The sequence below is a fragment of the Sus scrofa genome, chromosome 13 (assembly GCF_000003025.6).
Source record: "Sus scrofa isolate TJ Tabasco breed Duroc chromosome 13, Sscrofa11.1, whole genome shotgun sequence".
Classification (NCBI taxonomy): Eukaryota; Metazoa; Chordata; class Mammalia; order Artiodactyla; family Suidae; genus Sus; species Sus scrofa.
Genome location: NC_010455.5, coordinates 36,794,524 through 36,812,429, shown reverse-complemented (window position 1 = coordinate 36,812,429; position 17,906 = coordinate 36,794,524). Strand labels below are relative to the sequence as shown.

Here is a 17,906-nt window from a genome sequence, read left to right as displayed (position 1 = left end):
CCTGGACTGTGTTCTGAGAATGTGTGCGGGCAGGGACGCTCTCCTGGCAGGGACTGGGCACATGGTGGTGCCTGTGCGCCACCTACTGGCCAGTTTCATTCAGTTTCTAGCAGCCTGAGCAAAGGGCCCAAGTGGGACGCTGAGGTGGGATTCCAGACTTTAGGAGCCACAGAAAGGACTGTATATGATGCTAGATCCCCACTCCATATACCCTTACAGGCTGGGGCCAAACCAGAATGTATGAATCTAAGAGCAGAGAGAGAAGTCATGCCTGGTCCAGCCTAAGGATAGAGATCCTGAGAAGTGTGTGGAGCCCCCACTAAGTGGGACGAAGTGTCCTCCAGAGTGGACTGTGGATATAGTTGGTGTGCATGCCACCTCCTCTGGGAAGCCTTCAAGCATTTTCAGGCACCTTGTTCTCCAGAAAAACAGATGATTCCCCAGCAAGCACATAGCTCTTCTTGCCCCCTTCACTGTCAGGTACCTTACTTTGTGCATTGAGCTCCTTGTGCCAGAGGTATTCTTCTACCTGCTTCTATCACTCTGTCAGCACAGTGCCTGACCCAGGGACATTAGATGAGTGCCTGCGGGCCACAGAAAGGCAGAGGCAGGGGCAGAAGGAAGGAGGGCTTGACCAATCACATGAGCTTCAAGTTTTGCACTGGATGTAGCAAGAACTCAATAAATGTTTGATGGGTGAACATGTGGCACCTGCACTCCTCATTTATTGTAGGAAATTGGTACCCAGACATTTAGTCATCAGAACCCTTCAAACATCATCAAAATCATTCGATAAATATTTACTGACTACCCCCTCGGTGCAGCAGCAAAGTCACAGGAATGCACAAGGGATGGTGGGGAGAGGCTGAACACACACACGTTTCCCAAGAGTAGTAAGTGATCCAAGGAAACTAAAGTAGGAGATGTGACGGGAAGCGATGGTGGTAGGTGTGGCTCCTTTGGTCAGAGAGAGGGGATGCCTCCCTGTGGGGGTACAGGGGAGATGAGACACAGAGGATGAGAACCAGGCAGTCATGGGTGTATCAGAGAGAAGACTCCAGGTAGAGGGAACTAAAGGCACAAGGGTTTGGAGCAGAAAGGAGCTTGGCATTTCTGCGGAACAGGAACAGACAAAAGAGCTGGAGTACACCTGGGACACAGGTGAGCAGAGTGGGCAGCCACACAATTCCAGCAGGTCAGAGAGGTAATGCCATATCTCGTGGGGCACTGGGTCACAGGCTGGAGTTTGGGTTTCACTCTAAATGCCAAGAGAAGCCAGACCCTCTTGAGAGATGGCTGTGAAAGCACCCTCTGACTGCTGAGTGAATAACACCGGGGCTGGGGGGGTGGGTGGAGTCGCAGTGAGGTGGGGACAAAAATTAAGTGCTCAGAACAGGGCTGAAAGGGGACTGAAGTCATCCAGGGAAGCCAGGATGGAGGCTCTGACTGGGGGGCAGTGACAGAGAGAGGGGAGTGGACTTGGGGTGCACTTTGGAACCAACAGGACATGACGGTAGATGGCTTGGGGAGAGGTCCAAACAAAGCTGGTGGTGGAGGCCACACCCACACCTGTTGAACTGCAAAGAACCCTTAGCATTTGTAATGAGTCATTGTTGTTGGGAAGAAGAAATGATGTAAGATTAACTGAAGCATTCCTGGTCCAAAAATTAATCAAAAAATAAAATGGGATTAGCAATGAGATTCTGCTGTGTAGCACTGGGAACTATGTCTAGTCACTTATGATGAAGCATGATAATGTGAGAAAAAAGAATGTATACATGTATGTGTAACTGGGTCACCATGCTATACAGGAGAAAAAAAGAAATTGTATTGGGGAAATAACAACTAAAAATAAATAAGTAAATAAATAATAAAATGATAAGATGCATGGGGTAGAAGTTAGCCCTTGCACGACTGAGGATCTGCATCATCATATAAAGATCACTCTGAAAGTTCACATTGAGAGCGTCCCCATCTTTGTTAGAAGAGGAGAGCACAGTGGTTCTGCCACTTACTGAGCACGTGACACTGAGCAAGGCCCCCGGCTGCTCCGAGCTTCCTTTTTCTCAGTTGCAAAATGAGAAAAATAGCAGCAGTACCGCCATAGCAAAGGTAGGTTGAGAGGAATAACTAGTTACTGTGTGTAAAATGGCAAAAGCACATTCCCAGCACAGCAAGGAATTAACCCTTAGTATGCATATAGCTAGTCTGAGTCCTGAAAGTCATAACCTTCTTGGTGAAGATACAGGCTAACATGTCAATTCCTTGACAGGCAGCACTTCCTGTATGTATCATGAGGATATGCACTGCCTCGCAGAGACCTGCAGCTCCTCAGCCGGAACCCCCACATGTCTATAATCTGACTCCAGGCTGCCTTCTAGACCTATCTTCCACCCAGGCCTGCCCTCATGCACACCCTTCCCTTGAGCTTCTGGGCCTTTCCACTGCACCTGCACCCTAGACCTGCCATTAAATGACCTAATGATTAAAAGCTTTCGCAATGTAAAACACTCATCACAGTGTCTGTCATGTAAAAGCAATGGACGAATGTGAAAAAATACTAAGACTACCACCAACAAAACAAACACACAAAATGTATCTTGCCTGTTACTTACACAGCCTAAGTATAAAATCTTATCCCTCCTATTCCATCTTGAGATCTGCGAGGTGAGGCACGTCTCTGAAACCACTCTGAGCAGCTTGCTCAGCACTAGAACATGGCTGGACATCTAGCAGATGCTGAAGGAAGGAATTCATGTTTCTCTCCCTTATTCCCCCCTCCCACCTCATCCACCACGACACCCAGTGGCCCACAGGATCGGCCAATTTTCATCTAGTATAGAATAGAAACCCTCCAGCATCCCTCCTCATCTTTTGGGCTTGCACACACAGAGCAGACAGCCGTTGGCAAAGGACAACATGGGTTTCACGGAAGCGAGTCCTAGATTTTGACTGCCCCAGGCTCCTCTGTGGAACCCTGCCTGTGCTGTGGCTGCTGGAAGGGAGCCTTCCTTGTGTTCTCTTGGTGGTTTGACTAGGCCCACATTCCAGGGCTCCTTGGGGGAAGAAAATCAGCCCAGATGTCCCTTTCCTCTAAAAGAAAAGAAAGTCTCAAAGAAAATCAGATCATGCCCGAGGTGGCCCCTTTCCAGTCTCATCTCCCTCAATGCTCTGTCAGGCAAAAGAAAGTGACCTATTCATGGCTCCACATTTTAGGAAAAGTTCATAAAGCTCTCAAAGACGTGGAAAGAATAAAGTGCAAGAAAAATCAGTCTAGACAGTAATTCTAGGTAACTACACTTTCAGATAGTTTTAACTTAAATGTTAAAGAGTGGTAGAGACCAAGAAAAAAACTCAGAGGTTTAATGACTACTCAACGAGCATTCCTCAAGGTCTAACGTGAATCTCTCCTGCTGTAATTCCTGCCCATGAGACGGTCCCCAGCTCATGTGACGATATCTCCATCAGCCCTAGTCTAACACAGCACCCTGCTCGCTGGGCAACAGCTAAATAAACATTTGTGGAATCACCCTCACTTAGCTTAGCAGAAGTCACAAGCAGGTAGCAAGGTCAGAGTGGTTGAGAAATACTTGGAAAAAGGCTATGGGGAGCCCAGTTACCAACAGCAAAGCATCACTTGAGCAGTTCTGCCTATTAAACGAAAGCCAATTTGCTGAGTAAGGCTCCTACCTCTCAGCTGTTTTTGGAGACCCTTCATGATTCACACCCAAATCATACAGGATGAAAGAAAATACCAGATAAAATCAAGGCAAATATTACGTTTGGGGGAAAATTTTTATTGGACAAATTAGAAAAATATTGGTATTGTGCTTCAGAGAAACCCACTTCTTTCCTCTGGCTGCAGGGGCAGAACCAATCTCAGTGGCAGATGGAGAAGGAATAGGAGTTATTTTAAGTGAGCTTACTGGGTCCTCCCACACTGGCCACAACCCTACCTCTGCTCTACTGGCAGCCTTGGCCAGAACTGAAGGGAACATCCATCTGTAACAAGGATTTGATTATATGGCGAGGCTTGGAGAAGGCCACTCAGGTTGGAGTGAGGATTCCCTGCCCAAATTGGCCAAGAAAGCTGCTGGGGGCTGGCTGTTCGCAGCCTTGCAAGAGGGTCTGACCAGGCATTTCTGTCTGGTGTACACCCTGGGGGTTTCCAAGGGACCTGCATCAATTACATTCTCCCAAAGGACCCAAAGCAAGTGCAAATGAAAACAGTGACTTTGGAGGATCCCTTCATTCGTCCCTCTCTGGAGTTCCTCCTCTGTGCTACGTGGTTGGTGGCTAGGAAAAAGGAGGGGTGAAGCTTTCTGCTTTTGTTGTTCAGGTGAACAAGGAAGACAGAAATGAACTACTTGTTCGTGCCAGAACTGCGGTTATTTCCTCCATGTGGACTGACTCTGAGCTATCATTCTTTGGTAACTGCAGCTGCTAGTATAACCTTATTGCTACTTTAAAACAAACAGACAATGGCAGCAGGAACAAGCAAACACTTTGGTTTCCTTACAGGATAGAGCTCACACGGAGCCTCCCAGTATAGTTTTTGTCTGCCTGTCTTCTAGCTCAGAGATGGCCAAGGAAACTGAGGATGCATGTGCATGTGTGTGTGAGAGAGACAGAGAGCATCACAGATAGAGGGAAGGGGATAGACAGACCGGCATCATCAGGCTTAGCTGAGGTTGCAAAGGTGAAGCTGAAGTCAGACTAAAAGTAGAATTACAGGCAGATTGCATGGTTCCAAGAACTCTGTATCAGTTTGTGTGTGTGTGTGCACGTGTGTGCGTGTACAAGATCCTTCACCAATGTTTATCATAACTATCCGAACCAGCTGAAGAATTAAAAAGTGTTCTTTAAGTCCATCCCCAACCCAAGCATCTACCACCAGTTTCCTTCCAACCTTTAAAGCAGCTAAGCACAGATCTGTAAAAGCAACATAACATAAACAGGGTACTGCTATAACCACCACTGTCCCCACAATCTCCTGGGGTCTGCTTTATCCCACAGAGCTCTTTGCTTGCATTATCCCATTTACTCTGACCACCAGTGACATATACATTTTGGTTATGGCAGGACTACAAGAGAAAATGATGCTCAAAGAGGCTGTATGACTTGCCCAGAGTCACACTACTGGGATACAGCAGGGCCAGAAGTCAAGGGCAACCTGTGTAGTGTGACGTTGAGTTCCTTTCTCTTCACTGCTGTCTTTGGAAAATTCAATACTCAGGGCAGAGTCAATACCCCCTTACTGATCACATTCAGATGGGTTATTTCATATAATCCTCAAGGGTGGGCATCACTCCACACCTCTTCTTTTTTTTTTTTTTTTTTTTTTGGCTATTTGCTATTTCTTGGGCCGCTCCCGCAGCATATGGAGGTTCCTCGGCTAGGGGTCTAATCAGATCTGTAGCCGCCAGCCTACGCCAGAGCCACAGCAACGCTGGATCCGAGCCGCGTCTGCGACCTCCACCACAGCTCACGGCAACGCCGGATCGTTAACCCACTGAGCAAGGGCAGGGACCGAACCCGCAACCTCATGGTTCCTAGTCAGATTCGTTAACCTCTGCGCCACGACGGGAACTCCTCCACACCTCTTCTGAATATGTCATGGCCTCAGGGTCACAGACCAATAAATGGGAGAGATAGCCCACTGACCTGACCACTCTTTATGTTCTTATTATGGATCAGCTGCAAAATGCTTCATCTGGTTTGGGTTTGGGTTCTCACAAGTGAGATATGCAGCATTGGCTTGGGCCACCCTATTTATGGGAATCTAGCTACCACTGCCAGTGAAATCATGCAGTACAATGCTTCCCAATGAGAAGACCAGAAATGACTTGTATTTGTGAATATTTGCAGTGTCAGGAGATAATCTGTGTCAACTGGTTGGCTTGCTTTTCTAAGAGCTTTTCGGCTGCCCACTCAGTGGCTACAGCTCTGGAAAGTGCATCACATGGATTATATCAAACAGACCACTTGCTGCATGACCAGGAGATAGAAAGACCAGTCTTGAAAGACTCTGTGAACTGACCACGCAGATGGGAGCTGCTCATTTCCATCGCTTCAGGGAGAGGAGATGTACCTTAGTGACTTTTGACATCTGGTTCCATTTCACTCCTTCTTTAAAAGCTGATAAATAGAAAGCTACTTCATTCATTGGCCAAAGATCCAGATCTGATTGTTTCATTTACTCCAATTCACTCCAACTTGGAATAACTAAACCCTAGGAACCCATACTGAGCCACACCAAATACGTAATTCCTACCACTCCCTGACCCCTACTGGGTGGCTGAGGAATGGGCACTGTGTCAGGCTTTTTAGAATTAAATATGTCTTTAGACTTAAATATCCTCAAAAAGTTAGTAGTTTTTCAATTAGGTGATTCATTAATTCTGAGTGACATTTGGAATTAGCTAACCTGTTCATCTTTTATTTTTGATAAAAAGATCATTGAGGTCAAAAACACCTGAAGTCCCATCTTGAAGCATGCATACGGGATGCACATGATGTGGCCATGACCCCACTGATACCAGGGCGATGAGAGCAAAGTTGGAAGATGATGGAAAGCAAACATGAACTTTTTCTAAACAATGATTCAAATGAGAAGCAAACTGGTGCCCCCCTCCCCATGTTTCTCCAAAGAAAACATTTGCATAGCAGGCACTGCTGCTATTTTCTAATTCTGATGCCAAAGACATGTGAGGTAGATGGGTATGTGTGAGAGTGTGTGAGTGTGTGTGTGTGTGTGTGTGTGTGTGTGTATTTATGTATAGCTACAGGAAACAAATGATACTTTCTCAACATTCAAAAGCAGCGTTTACTGTGTTACTCTTTATACTTTTACATCTTCTTTATTTAATTTTTTACATCTTCTTTATTTAATTTTTTTGGTCACGCCCACAGCATCCCTAAGCCAGGGATCGATCCAACACCACAGCAGCGACCCAAGCTGCTGCAGTGACAATGCCGGGTCCTTAACCCCCTGTGCCACAGGAGAATTCTTATATCTTCTTCAAAATTAGCTAAACCAAACCCAAAGGGATGTCCTTTTTCCAACGCCTGGCTACTAGTCCAGGGAGAGCAAACACGTGGCACACTTACTGCCAGTGCCCCCTTTGGAGTCCCCAGTGGACCAGGGCCTCCTATTCAACAAGCCTGGCTGCCCTTTACAATCAATCTTTCTCCACACAGTGCTCCGAGTAGCCTCTCGCCATTCAGCCTCTGCCAGGCAGAATGGACCGCGATTGCCTGGGCTGTCCTGGATTTGGCCACTCACTTTAAAGAGTGAAAATGATGCTGAAGGAGATGGTTTACATGTCAGGTCACCAAACAATGCTACTGGCTTATGGCTTAGGAAGGACATGGAGAAAATCTCAACTGTTTCAATTAAACAAAAAAGGTATTGTTGAATACCTTCCAGGCAGCAGGCACTGGGTTGAGGCAATGTAATTTGGGGGCAAATCCCATCATAATGAATTGCCAGGGATCCTGGATCTAATTTGTTATATCAAATATAACTTGCAATAAGCAGTCTCAGTCTGGAGTGTGAGAGACCATGTGTTATACAAAGGTACCAATTTTGATGGGTTTCAAGCTGTCCAGAGTTAACTTTTTTCCATATATGATCAGATATGAAATACACACATACATGCATGATAGTACATATATTTACCCTACATTAGTTACCTGTTAGGGGCCCAAAATGCTAGTTCAACTATTAAAACAGCCTTTAGGAGACAGTATTAGGAATTGAGTGTTTCAAGTGAAAAATACCAAGTATCATCACTGTAGAACTGAAGAAAATCTTTTTAAAATCATCGAGGGAGAAACACAGAAATAAGTATTTCTCTTACCAGTGGTCTGAGCTCTGGATGCGTCAGGATATATCCATTATTTGTGATTGCAAAGGCATAGCCGTGAATCCCTAACTGTAAGGAGAAGTGAGAAAGAAACCTTCATTAGCTTGCTCCCTGGTGAATTCACAAAGCAGAAAGCAGCCCGACATTCAGGAATTTACAGCTTAAACGTGGCATTCATAACCCTTATCAGCACAATATTTCATTAAAATGAATGCAAGGCACTGATCCTTGACATTTGGTGGAAATGAAGACCTGTCACAGGATTAGCTCAGCAAATAGCACAATTTAAAATGTCAGAGCCCCACACTGGCATCCAGAGGCCTTACTTCGATATATTTAAAACAAAAACAATTATATTAAATAAAAAAAAAAAAAAGAAAGAATCTGATGTTTTTGGAAAGACCCTACATCCAAGTGAATGGAATTTTATCAGTTTGGGTGTCGTCTCTCTGCCTGAGATAAGGCAAGAGGAGCCTTCCTCTGATGGGCGTCTAGGCTTCTAGGCTTCCTACGATTCGATTCCTCAGCCCTACGGGCCACCTCAAGCACACACTCTCCTAGGCAGTCATTTTCCATAATTCTTCAAGGATAAAAGTGTCCCCACCAGCCTATATAGGAGCCTGCCAACCTCTTTTATATCCTTTCGTCTTTAAATTGTGAGGCTGCCAAGCTTTTCCATGCATGCCTCCATCGACACAAAGCCTGGGTAATTTTCTATGCAGAGCCTCACTTAATTTATGTTTTCTGACTAAATGGGACTATGGGAAATAGTTTGAGAGCAATGAAATGTTTTATTAGCTTTAAAAAGTATGTAATCAAATTTAACACTGCACTTATTTAAATAATAATCCCGGCTTTTTGACAATATTTCTATTACACAGTTGACTGCACCCATTGGCTACAATAAATTTACCTACAAATCATTCATGTATTAAAATGGCCTCTGGCATAAAACTCATACTGATCTCTCTCTCTGAAGAAAGAAAACGTAACCCACTTTTGCCAGAGCAGTGAAAGAGGAGAAGAAAAAAAAAAAAAAGTCCTCTATTTTTTCAGATGAGTTATTTCATAGTTGTGAGCCCTCACTGTTACTTTTCTTTAAAATTCTCTGCAGCTCACAATCTTGAATGTGATACTATTAAATGATCCAGACAACAGAGTTTACAAACCAAGAATGACCCTGTCTGCCTGTTAGCTTAACGTCAAGGTGATGTGAAATTAACTTCAGAGAATTTAACACCGGCAATTAAAAGTTTTCCTTGCACTACAAAAAGCAAAAATGCACGTGGTAGTCAAGGGCAACCGACGTTGTCTTCTGGAGTTGCCTTGCACAGCAAGTCTTAATAAGATTCTACTTGATTCTAATGATAAAAGTATATTTCATTAGGCTGTGAAAGATAAACCAGAGATTTCCTATCCTTTGAGATGTATATCGTCTCTTTCATCCTGTCTCTTGGAAAAATGTCAGACACAGTCAACACTGCATTAATTACCATTATTATGTCCCAGTTTAACATGGACTGGAGGGGTCAAAAAGGACTCCGAGAGTCTGACTTTTTCCACTGAAGGCAAAAGTGGGATTTGATTGGAAATTCAAACTTAGAGCAAGACCAAACAAATAGTATTGCATAGTTGACGAATATACTCAGGGCCTTCTAATGTGTGTTCCTTCCCTTCTTGGTTTGCTTATAGGAAGCGCTACTCAAAAAGAAGGTAAAAGTCCATGAATATGCCCCCTTAATGCCCTCTGCTTTTCTTGTGTAGCAGTTATCAAAATGATAACAATCAATTATTTCTGAGGTTAATTATAAGTAATCAGGGCATCCATCAAGGCCTTTGATTACTTCATGCTTGTCTCCTTGCCAAAACATAAGTTCTATGACAAGCTAAGATCATATCACGTGGTTATGGAGGGGTGGTTGGGACGGAAGGAAGGGGGGTAGAGAAAGGAGAATGCAGAAAAGGAAGAAGGAGGGAAACACAAGAAAGTGAATTGAGTATAGATCCTATAAAGCCATCCAGCCCTCTGCATGCTCCCTGAGACGCACAGGCTGGGCTGACCTAGCACCCAGGGTCCTCACTCATTGTTTAATTGCCGTCTCTGCTCTCCTTACCTTACTAGAATCTGCCTTGGCCATGCCCTGTCACCCACCAAGATGCCACCAGAACTTCTTTCTCTGTAGTTGCCAGTGGCCTCCAAATTGCCAAACCCTACAGAAATCTCTCTTGAATCTTCCTGGCTGTATTAGCCTACCGCTCCCTCCAACCTGACTCTCTCCATTCCCTCACCCTCCAGCCCCAAATTCCCTGGTTTCCTCCCTTTCATATGATCCTCACCCCCATCCACCCCTGAAGCACTCATTTCCCCCAAAGTTTCTGTCTCCATGCCCTTTCTCTGCTTTAGCTCTTCTCTCCCAGTATGATTCATCAACCACCTGCATGCTGCTGACCTCCAGCTCTGTGCTTCAGTCTGAACCTCTCCCCTCAGGGGCAGATCCCAGTTTCCAACTGCATCAGCCATCTATCCAACATTCCTCAGGTGCCCCAGACTCGGCCTGTCCAAACACAGCAGCTCTTTCTGTTCGTGCTGCTCTGTCTCTCTCCATTGGTGACACCACTACACTCCAGACTCCCAGGTGAGAAACCAGAGCATCATCCCTAGACGCCTCTCTTTCATCCCCAACCTCTTGACCTAGTTAAGCACTAATTTTCCCTCCAGAAATCAGAGACTCAACACTACTTCCCCCACTCTACCAGCCATGAAGATTTCATGTAACAGATTCCACTATGGTTCTACCTGCTGTTCCTGCCTCCAGCCTTGGCCCCAACAAATCTATCCTCCAGATTAATCAAAATCAAAGGCAACTCTGACTCTGTTGCTTCCCCTTTGTGAAGCCCACTAAAGACCTGTTTCATGTGTAAGATAAGATCCATGGGCCTGTCCGTCAGGTCTCCCCAGGGTCTGGCCCCTACCTGGCCACCCTGTCTCCTTCTACTCATTGCCTCTTAGGGCACATGGCAGTGACAAAACCCACTGCAGTTTTTTTTTGTCCCACCTAGACATTTACTCACATGGTGCCAGCTGCCAAGAGCTCTTCTCCTTCCCATCTCACCCTACCTAATTCTTGCCCACACTATAAACTTGGCCTCAGGACCACCTCTGATAAAAAGTCTCACCTGTTGCACCCTCCTTTCCATACCATGTCTCCATAAAACCCTGAGAATTTTTCCATTACCACCTTCACCCTCAGGCATGAAAATGCTACACTTACTTATCTGCCTGCCTGTCAACCCTAACTGGTTCTCTTTCTTTCCTCTGCCTTGCTCTAGATTAGGCAGCGCCTTCCCCATGAGAAAGGTCTCTTTTGGGGGGAGGAGCCATCTCACTCATCTCTGACTTCTCCAGTCTCCAGCATCATGTCTGACATGTGACAGGTGCCCCAGTTCAGGTCTGCAGGTATTTAAGACATTCATCGGAATTCCCTGGAGGCTCAGCAGGTTAAGGATCCAGTGTTGTCACAGCTGTGGTCTGGGTGCCATTCCTGGCCTAGGAACTTCCACAGGCTGTGGGCGTGGTCAAAAAATAAATAGATATTCACCACTTTACCCACATATTATCTAGTTAATCTTTAAAGTCTGAGCTAAAGTAAAACTTGAACATGAGCTGAAAAGGAGAAGCTGACTGGCTGCAGCAGGTACACAGTCAGGCCTCTTCAAGCCTGTACCTGAGAAACCCTTCCTGACATTCAGACACTACCTTGTTAAAATCCTTCCCAGGAGAACAGTCTGAGAAAATAACACCAGAAGGTTTTGTTAGTTGGTTGGTGGTGTGTGGATATAATCTAATGTAGATGTAAGAAGAGAAACTGAGCAAATCTCAAAACACATTCTGCAATTCAATCTTTCTTAAACCTAAAGCTTGTAGGCAGCCATGTCCAACATTTGCTTTGGGGCCCAAATCAATATATGGATGAGATCTTTAACTTTTGTTTCCTCTGAAATAGAACCAGGCTTCCTGTCCATTCTAACATGCAGTCCCATGGAGTAATAACAGAACCGATGGGACGCAAGGCCTTCCTGCTCCAGGGGCTGCCAAAGGGGCCCTCGTCCTGAAGTGCTCTCTTCTGGAGGCAGGGGCCTTGTGGTCCAACAGCCCAGGGAAGGGGGTGCTTCCCTTCCAAGTGTAGAGACTTTGGGCTAATGAAATGAACCCAATTATAAAACGGCTCATTATGTTAACGGAGGCTGTGGTGTCTGGAACTTATTGCTGGGGTGTCTGGAATTCTTAATAAAAATTACAGGAAGTCTGATTGCTTGTGGGAAAATCTATGAAGCAAAGGGAAAAGAAAGAATTCTATCTTCTGGGAAAACCCCAAGAGCCAAGAGCTGACTCATCTTTACAAGGTGTTAATCAGGAGAAAAAGGTGTGATTTGCACTCTGCTCTCTGGAGCCTCCTCTCCTGGATGAGAAAGGCCCTTTTGACCATGGCTGACCCTGGCTGCCATGCACACCTCTTTCCAAAGCTCTCTGTGGGAACCAGAGGAAGGACAATTTAGATTAAGATATGTCATACCCGGGTCTCAGGTTCCCAGCCAGGTCCTTGGGAAAGCGCAAAACGCAGTGCCTACATTGCAAGCACTGCTGGTTAATTATAGCTGGTCTTCCTCTAACCCCTTATTACACATTGTTTCATTTATCTTTTACTAGCTGAGTTATGTTGAGAAAGTAATTTCACATATCTTCATCTAAAAATGGGACCAAGTGGTACCCACTTCATGGGAGTGCAATAACGATTCAGAGGGAATAGTACATACACAGCACATTTACCATACTGAATGCACAGTAAAAAGTTCAATGAATGTTTTTGGGTGTTATTTTAACCACTAATATTATTTTTAATATTTTAACTATTCTTTGAACTATTGCAGTTATTGTCCCTTATTGTTCTTAATCACTGTGGGGTAATAAAGGCTAAAAGTATGGACTGCCAGTTGTGACAGTAGGCAAGATATTTAAAATTTCTGAGCCTCCATTTCTTTAGCCAAGGGTCAGAGCAGTGTCTACCTATTATTGAGATAATGCTATAAAGAGCTTAGCACCCTGCCTTGTAGAGGAAGTTTTGAGAAATAGATTCAAAGGGTAATCGTATCAGTTCCTATATGTTCATACGTTCTTGATTTACTAGACATATCAAATAGTGGCCTGGTATTCTGGCTTCTATATCTTCTCATATGATATGAGAGGCTTTAGAGTAATAAGGAATGTGGGATGCTGTTCTTAAATGGTAAGACAGCAATTCTGGGCATCCAGGTCAGGGAATTTCAATAAAAGTAAAGCCCACCATCCTCAGGGGTCTCAAATACTTCTCTAATCCCCTGACTTTCCATCTCTGGGGATCTATACAGTTTCTAACATGTGATTATGTGAGCTTAGATCAACCAGATATCCTATCCTGCCTCTGGAAACTTAACTCCAATGGTAAAAGTCTTGGTAGATGAAGGTGGTTGGCAGGGCTCCCCTGTGACATTAGAAGGGCCTTGGAGTTCCCGTCATGGCTCAGTGGTTAACGAATCCGGCTAGGAACCATGAGGTTGCGGGTTCGATCCCTGGCCTTGCTCAGTGGGTTAAGGATCCGGCATTGCAATGAGCTGTGGTGTAGGTTGCAGACGTGGCTCGGATCCCGCGTTGCTGTGGCTCTGGCGTAGGTCGGCAGCTACAGCTCTGATTCCACCCCTAGCCTGGGAACCTCCATATGCCGGGACACCACCTTTTGTGAGCCTAAACACTTGATTTTAGCTTAGAGTTCATTTCCTTTTTTTTTTTTAATCTTTTTATGGCCATGCCCACAGCATATGGAGGTTCCCAGGCTAGGGGTCAAATCAGAGCTGGAGCTGCCGGCCTATGCCACAGCCACAGCAACATCAGATGCGAGCCATATCTGCTACCTATGCCCCAGCTTGTGGCAACACTGGATCCTTAACCCACAAAGCAAGGCCAGGGATAGACCTTGAGCCCTCATGGATCCTAGTCAGATTTGTTACTCCTGAGCCACAAGGGGAAGTCCTCATTTCCTCTTATTATGTAGGTAGCTTTCTCATTTAATCATCTAAATAAAATCAGCATGTGGGAATAGAAATGACTTACATGTGCAAAGAAGTTTCCTCTTCTAGAAGTGGAGCAGGAGCTAAGGACCAGGCAAGAAGTTCTGGAAAGTGTTTAACCCTCTGGGGATACTAAGAAGCTGGGACCAACATATTGAGTGTATATCATGGGCTTCTAGATGTCAGAGTTATGGGATTAACCATCATTCTGTTGGGCATCTAGATTAGCAGAGCATCCATGGATGTGAAACCAAAGGTGCCTGAATCTGGGATGGGAAAGGTATCAATAGCTCTCTGTGGAAGAGGGCTGCAGGTCCCAGGGGACAGGGGTCATACCCATTCTCTTGACCACTGTGTTATCATTGCTCCTGAATGATGACAGTGGTCAATTTTTTTCATGCATGTCCATGAGCAGGTGCTGTTGTTATTGCCATTAGACAGAAGAGGAACTAAGGATTTGAAAGACTTGTCCCTACCCAGCTCCTTGGAGATGGAGTGGGATCCCAGATATATGTTCCTCTAGAGTACTAATCAATGCCTTCCTCCTGCCAAGGAGGCTAAGCACATCAGGGAAAGAAATGATAAAAGAGAGGGCCCTGCCAGCTAGTCAAGAATCTCAGATACCCGGCCCAAAGAAGCTTGCTTCCCTTCAGATGGGGGCAAAGGGAACCCTCATCAGTCTATGAGGGGGCCAAAGGTGGAGATGGATGAGCTGGTCCACTTGGTGCTGCAGGAAGAGGAGACAGTGTGGTTTCAACCCTTGTGCAGTTAGGAGAACTATGTCGGTCCATGAAATCCTCCTAGAACCAGAAGCAGGGGCTGTTCTCTGCCCCTCTTGCACTCCCATGCATGCACACACAGAAATGACTCTTGGGCAGTTCTACAGGGCTAGGATGTGGCTTGAGAGGACCCTCCTCTTCCCACCTCTTGGTTTGCTTTTCTGGGGAACCCGCACTAGGGAACAGGTAAGAGTTTTCTGTATGGGGTTCCAGGACTCTCTGGGCCATCTTTTTTAAAGGGAAACTTGGTCATGTCACTCCCCTGGCTAACCTGTGTATCAGAAAAATATACTGACCATATCTCAGCTTAAGACCTCACATGTGGAGTTCCATCGTGGCGCAGTGATTAACGAATCCAACTAGGAACCATGAGATTGCGGGTTCGATCCCTGGCCTTGATCAGTGGGTTAATGATCCGGCATTGCTGTGAACTGTGGTGTACATCACAGATGCTGCTCGGATGCCGCGTTGCTGTGGCTCTGGCGTAGGCTGGCAGCAACAGCTCCAATTAGACCCCTAGCCTGGGAACCTCCATATGCCACAGGAGCGGCCCAAGAAATGGCCAAAAGACAAAAAAAAAAAAAAAAAAAAAAAAAAAAAAAGACTTCACATGTGATTGTTCAGGCTGAGGTTAGAAGAGAGAATTAAGAGAAAGATGTGTTCAATAACTATGCAAGTGGTACAAAGACAAGACAATGTGTTGTGATGGTGGGAACAAAAGGATGAAGTTGGGACAATGCTGCTCTAAAGGAAGTAGAGTATGAACCAGACTTTGGTGCAAACCAGGCTCCTGACATGTTCATTGCTCTAATTTCACTAAAGTGCTTATTTAGGCATATCAGCCAAAGAACATAAATTAATGTCATACCTATGGATCCCAAAATGGCTACTGCCACCACGCGCCCTTCATAGTGACTTGCCAACCCCTATACCCAGCTTAGGTGGCAGTGTATTCCATCAGTCTGTGTGTGCCTGCTTGCCCCCAGACAGAACAAACCCAACCCAAAGCATGCTAAGGAGGCCGTGTGGGGCTCGGGATGCTTGTTCTCATGGAAACAGGGTTAGGCCTGGCTGAGGGTAGCACTGGATGACCCATGAGAGCCCCTCCGTCCCCCCACATGTGGAAGCACTAAATAAACCAGAGTAGTGCTGGGAACACAGCCAGGTAAAGGGTGAAACATGACTGCCCTCTCTGCCCAGGCAGGACTGGCCTCACATGCAGAGCTGGGTTCCAGCATATCCACCCCTGCCCAGCCCTTTTCTGAGCCCTTTCCATCTAGTGTTCTTTTTCCATGTTGTTCCAAACTCCCAAGGCAGTGGCCTACCAAGTCCTGCCTTGATCTCTTTGTTCCAAAGTTACCTACTCCACCTTCTCAACTAACCCCAGAATTTAAAACAAACTTAAAATTCCCTTAGTACAATAGGTTTAATTTGGCATTAGGAAAGGGATATTAATTATACCCCATCACCTTCCAAGATAAAGTGAATATTCATTCAATAGATTCAGAGACCACTTTTCCTTGTACCTCACTGGGTTCCTGCTAAGAAGTAACAGATGTTAAAGGGTTCTCAGACTGGAGTGAATCAAGACTGGCTTAGAGGACCATCGAGGTGGAGGACACATATAGACCGGCATGGACTTGTAGATTTCCAAAGACACACACGAACCTGGGTAGGCACGTGTAAACCTACTCAGATCTGTCTGCACTGTTATTATTCCACCAAAAAGCTCAAAACCAAAACCAAAAAATAGCCCTCTAGAAAGAGAGTAGAAGGGCTTCCTTACTTGTGTTTTCCTTGGCACTCTGGCAGGTTGTGAAACCGTCTTGCACATTAATTATGTAATGTGTTACCTTGTATTTGGGGATGGTCTTCAGAAGTTCTTTCACTGGGACATCTGTGCCGACCACACCCAGAAGAATGCCTTTTGATCTCTGTTGAGAAGAAACATTAAACCATAATAAGTGTGCTAGTTTGGTAGAAGAAATAGAATCGTGTGAGAAGCCACAAACCATAGATCACTGTCTGGTGCCTTCTCCAAACTGAGAGAAATGGAAGATTAACTGGATCTCCAAGAAGGACCCTCTTTTATCCCCTACTCCTACCCAAAATATTCCTGGGCAAGAATGGTAGCTTCTCAGGCTAAACATCACATATTTTCACCCTCAACACATACCCATACCAAGACACCCTAAGAACCATTTTCTTCTCTCCACTGAAAATTAAGAATGTGAAAATGCTAAGGACTTGGGATGATTAAACAGTTTCTTTTATGGAAACTTTTTACAGGAAACACTTAGTATGTTAACTAATTTCTCAATTTACACTGCCATCTGGTGCCCAGGAGAGAGAGACTAAAAAGCCAGAGAAAGATGCAATAACCCTAACATTTTTTTTTTGGCAGAAAGTTGGAGTCAAGGACTAAGGTGAAAGAATGGGCCTCCAGGGTTCCAGGTCCCAAGGTCAATGGGATGTGCTGAAACTTTCTGATGTCAGAAAAGGCCTTCCAGAATAAGATACACATTGCTACTCTCCATGGTTTCCCCTCAATTAGAGTGCAGCCGGCTAGAAACTTAGGCTGTGTTCTTATTTGGAAATAGGGTCTTTGCAGATGTAATCACTTCAGGGTCTCGAGGTGAAATCATCCTGCATGTAGGATGGGGCTTATATCCAATGACTGGTGTCTTTATAAGAAGAAGAGAGGGCAGAGAGACAAGGAGAGGCCATGAGAAGAAGAAGCAGAGATAGGAGTCATGCTGCCACAAACCAAGAAACATCTGGGGCCATTGGAAGAGGTAAGGAAAGGGGTCTTCCCTAGAATCAACTCCTTGATTTTGGACTTCTAGCCTCTGGAACTGTGAGAATACATGCCTATTGTCATAATCCACCCTGTTAGTGGCACTCTGTTGCCATAGCCCTGGGGGCTAATTCAAGGCTTGTATCCATAAATCATAGAGAGGTCATGCCCCCACAGTAAAGAATTTATCTGGGGGGTTTCTCTCCTCTGCTCATTTAAACACTTAAATTTTGGAAAAGTACTGCATACAGTAAAATGATGCTTGCTTGAATTCATCTCTTCTACTTGTTTTTCCTTTTCTTTCTTTTTTTGTTTTTTGTTTTTTTGTTTTGGCGTTTTGGCTGTGCCACAGCATGCAGA

At 45.2% G+C, this 17,906-nt stretch overlaps 1 protein-coding gene across 4 annotated transcripts in view; it reads right to left on the bottom strand.

The window, feature by feature from the left end:
* CACNA2D3 (calcium voltage-gated channel auxiliary subunit alpha2delta 3) overlaps window positions 1-17,906 on the bottom strand; it is an 802,825-nt gene that overhangs the window by 212,690 nt on the left and 572,229 nt on the right. For all 4 annotated transcript variants that reach the window (XM_021068973.1, XM_021068975.1, XM_021068974.1 and 1 more), the window contains 2 exons: window positions 16,603-16,683; window positions 7,863-7,937 (listed from right to left, as the gene is read on the bottom strand). In XM_021068973.1, coding sequence (XP_020924632.1) covers window positions 7,863-7,937; window positions 16,603-16,683 — 156 coding nt within the window. The remainder of the gene's footprint in view (window positions 1-7,862; window positions 7,938-16,602; window positions 16,684-17,906) is intronic.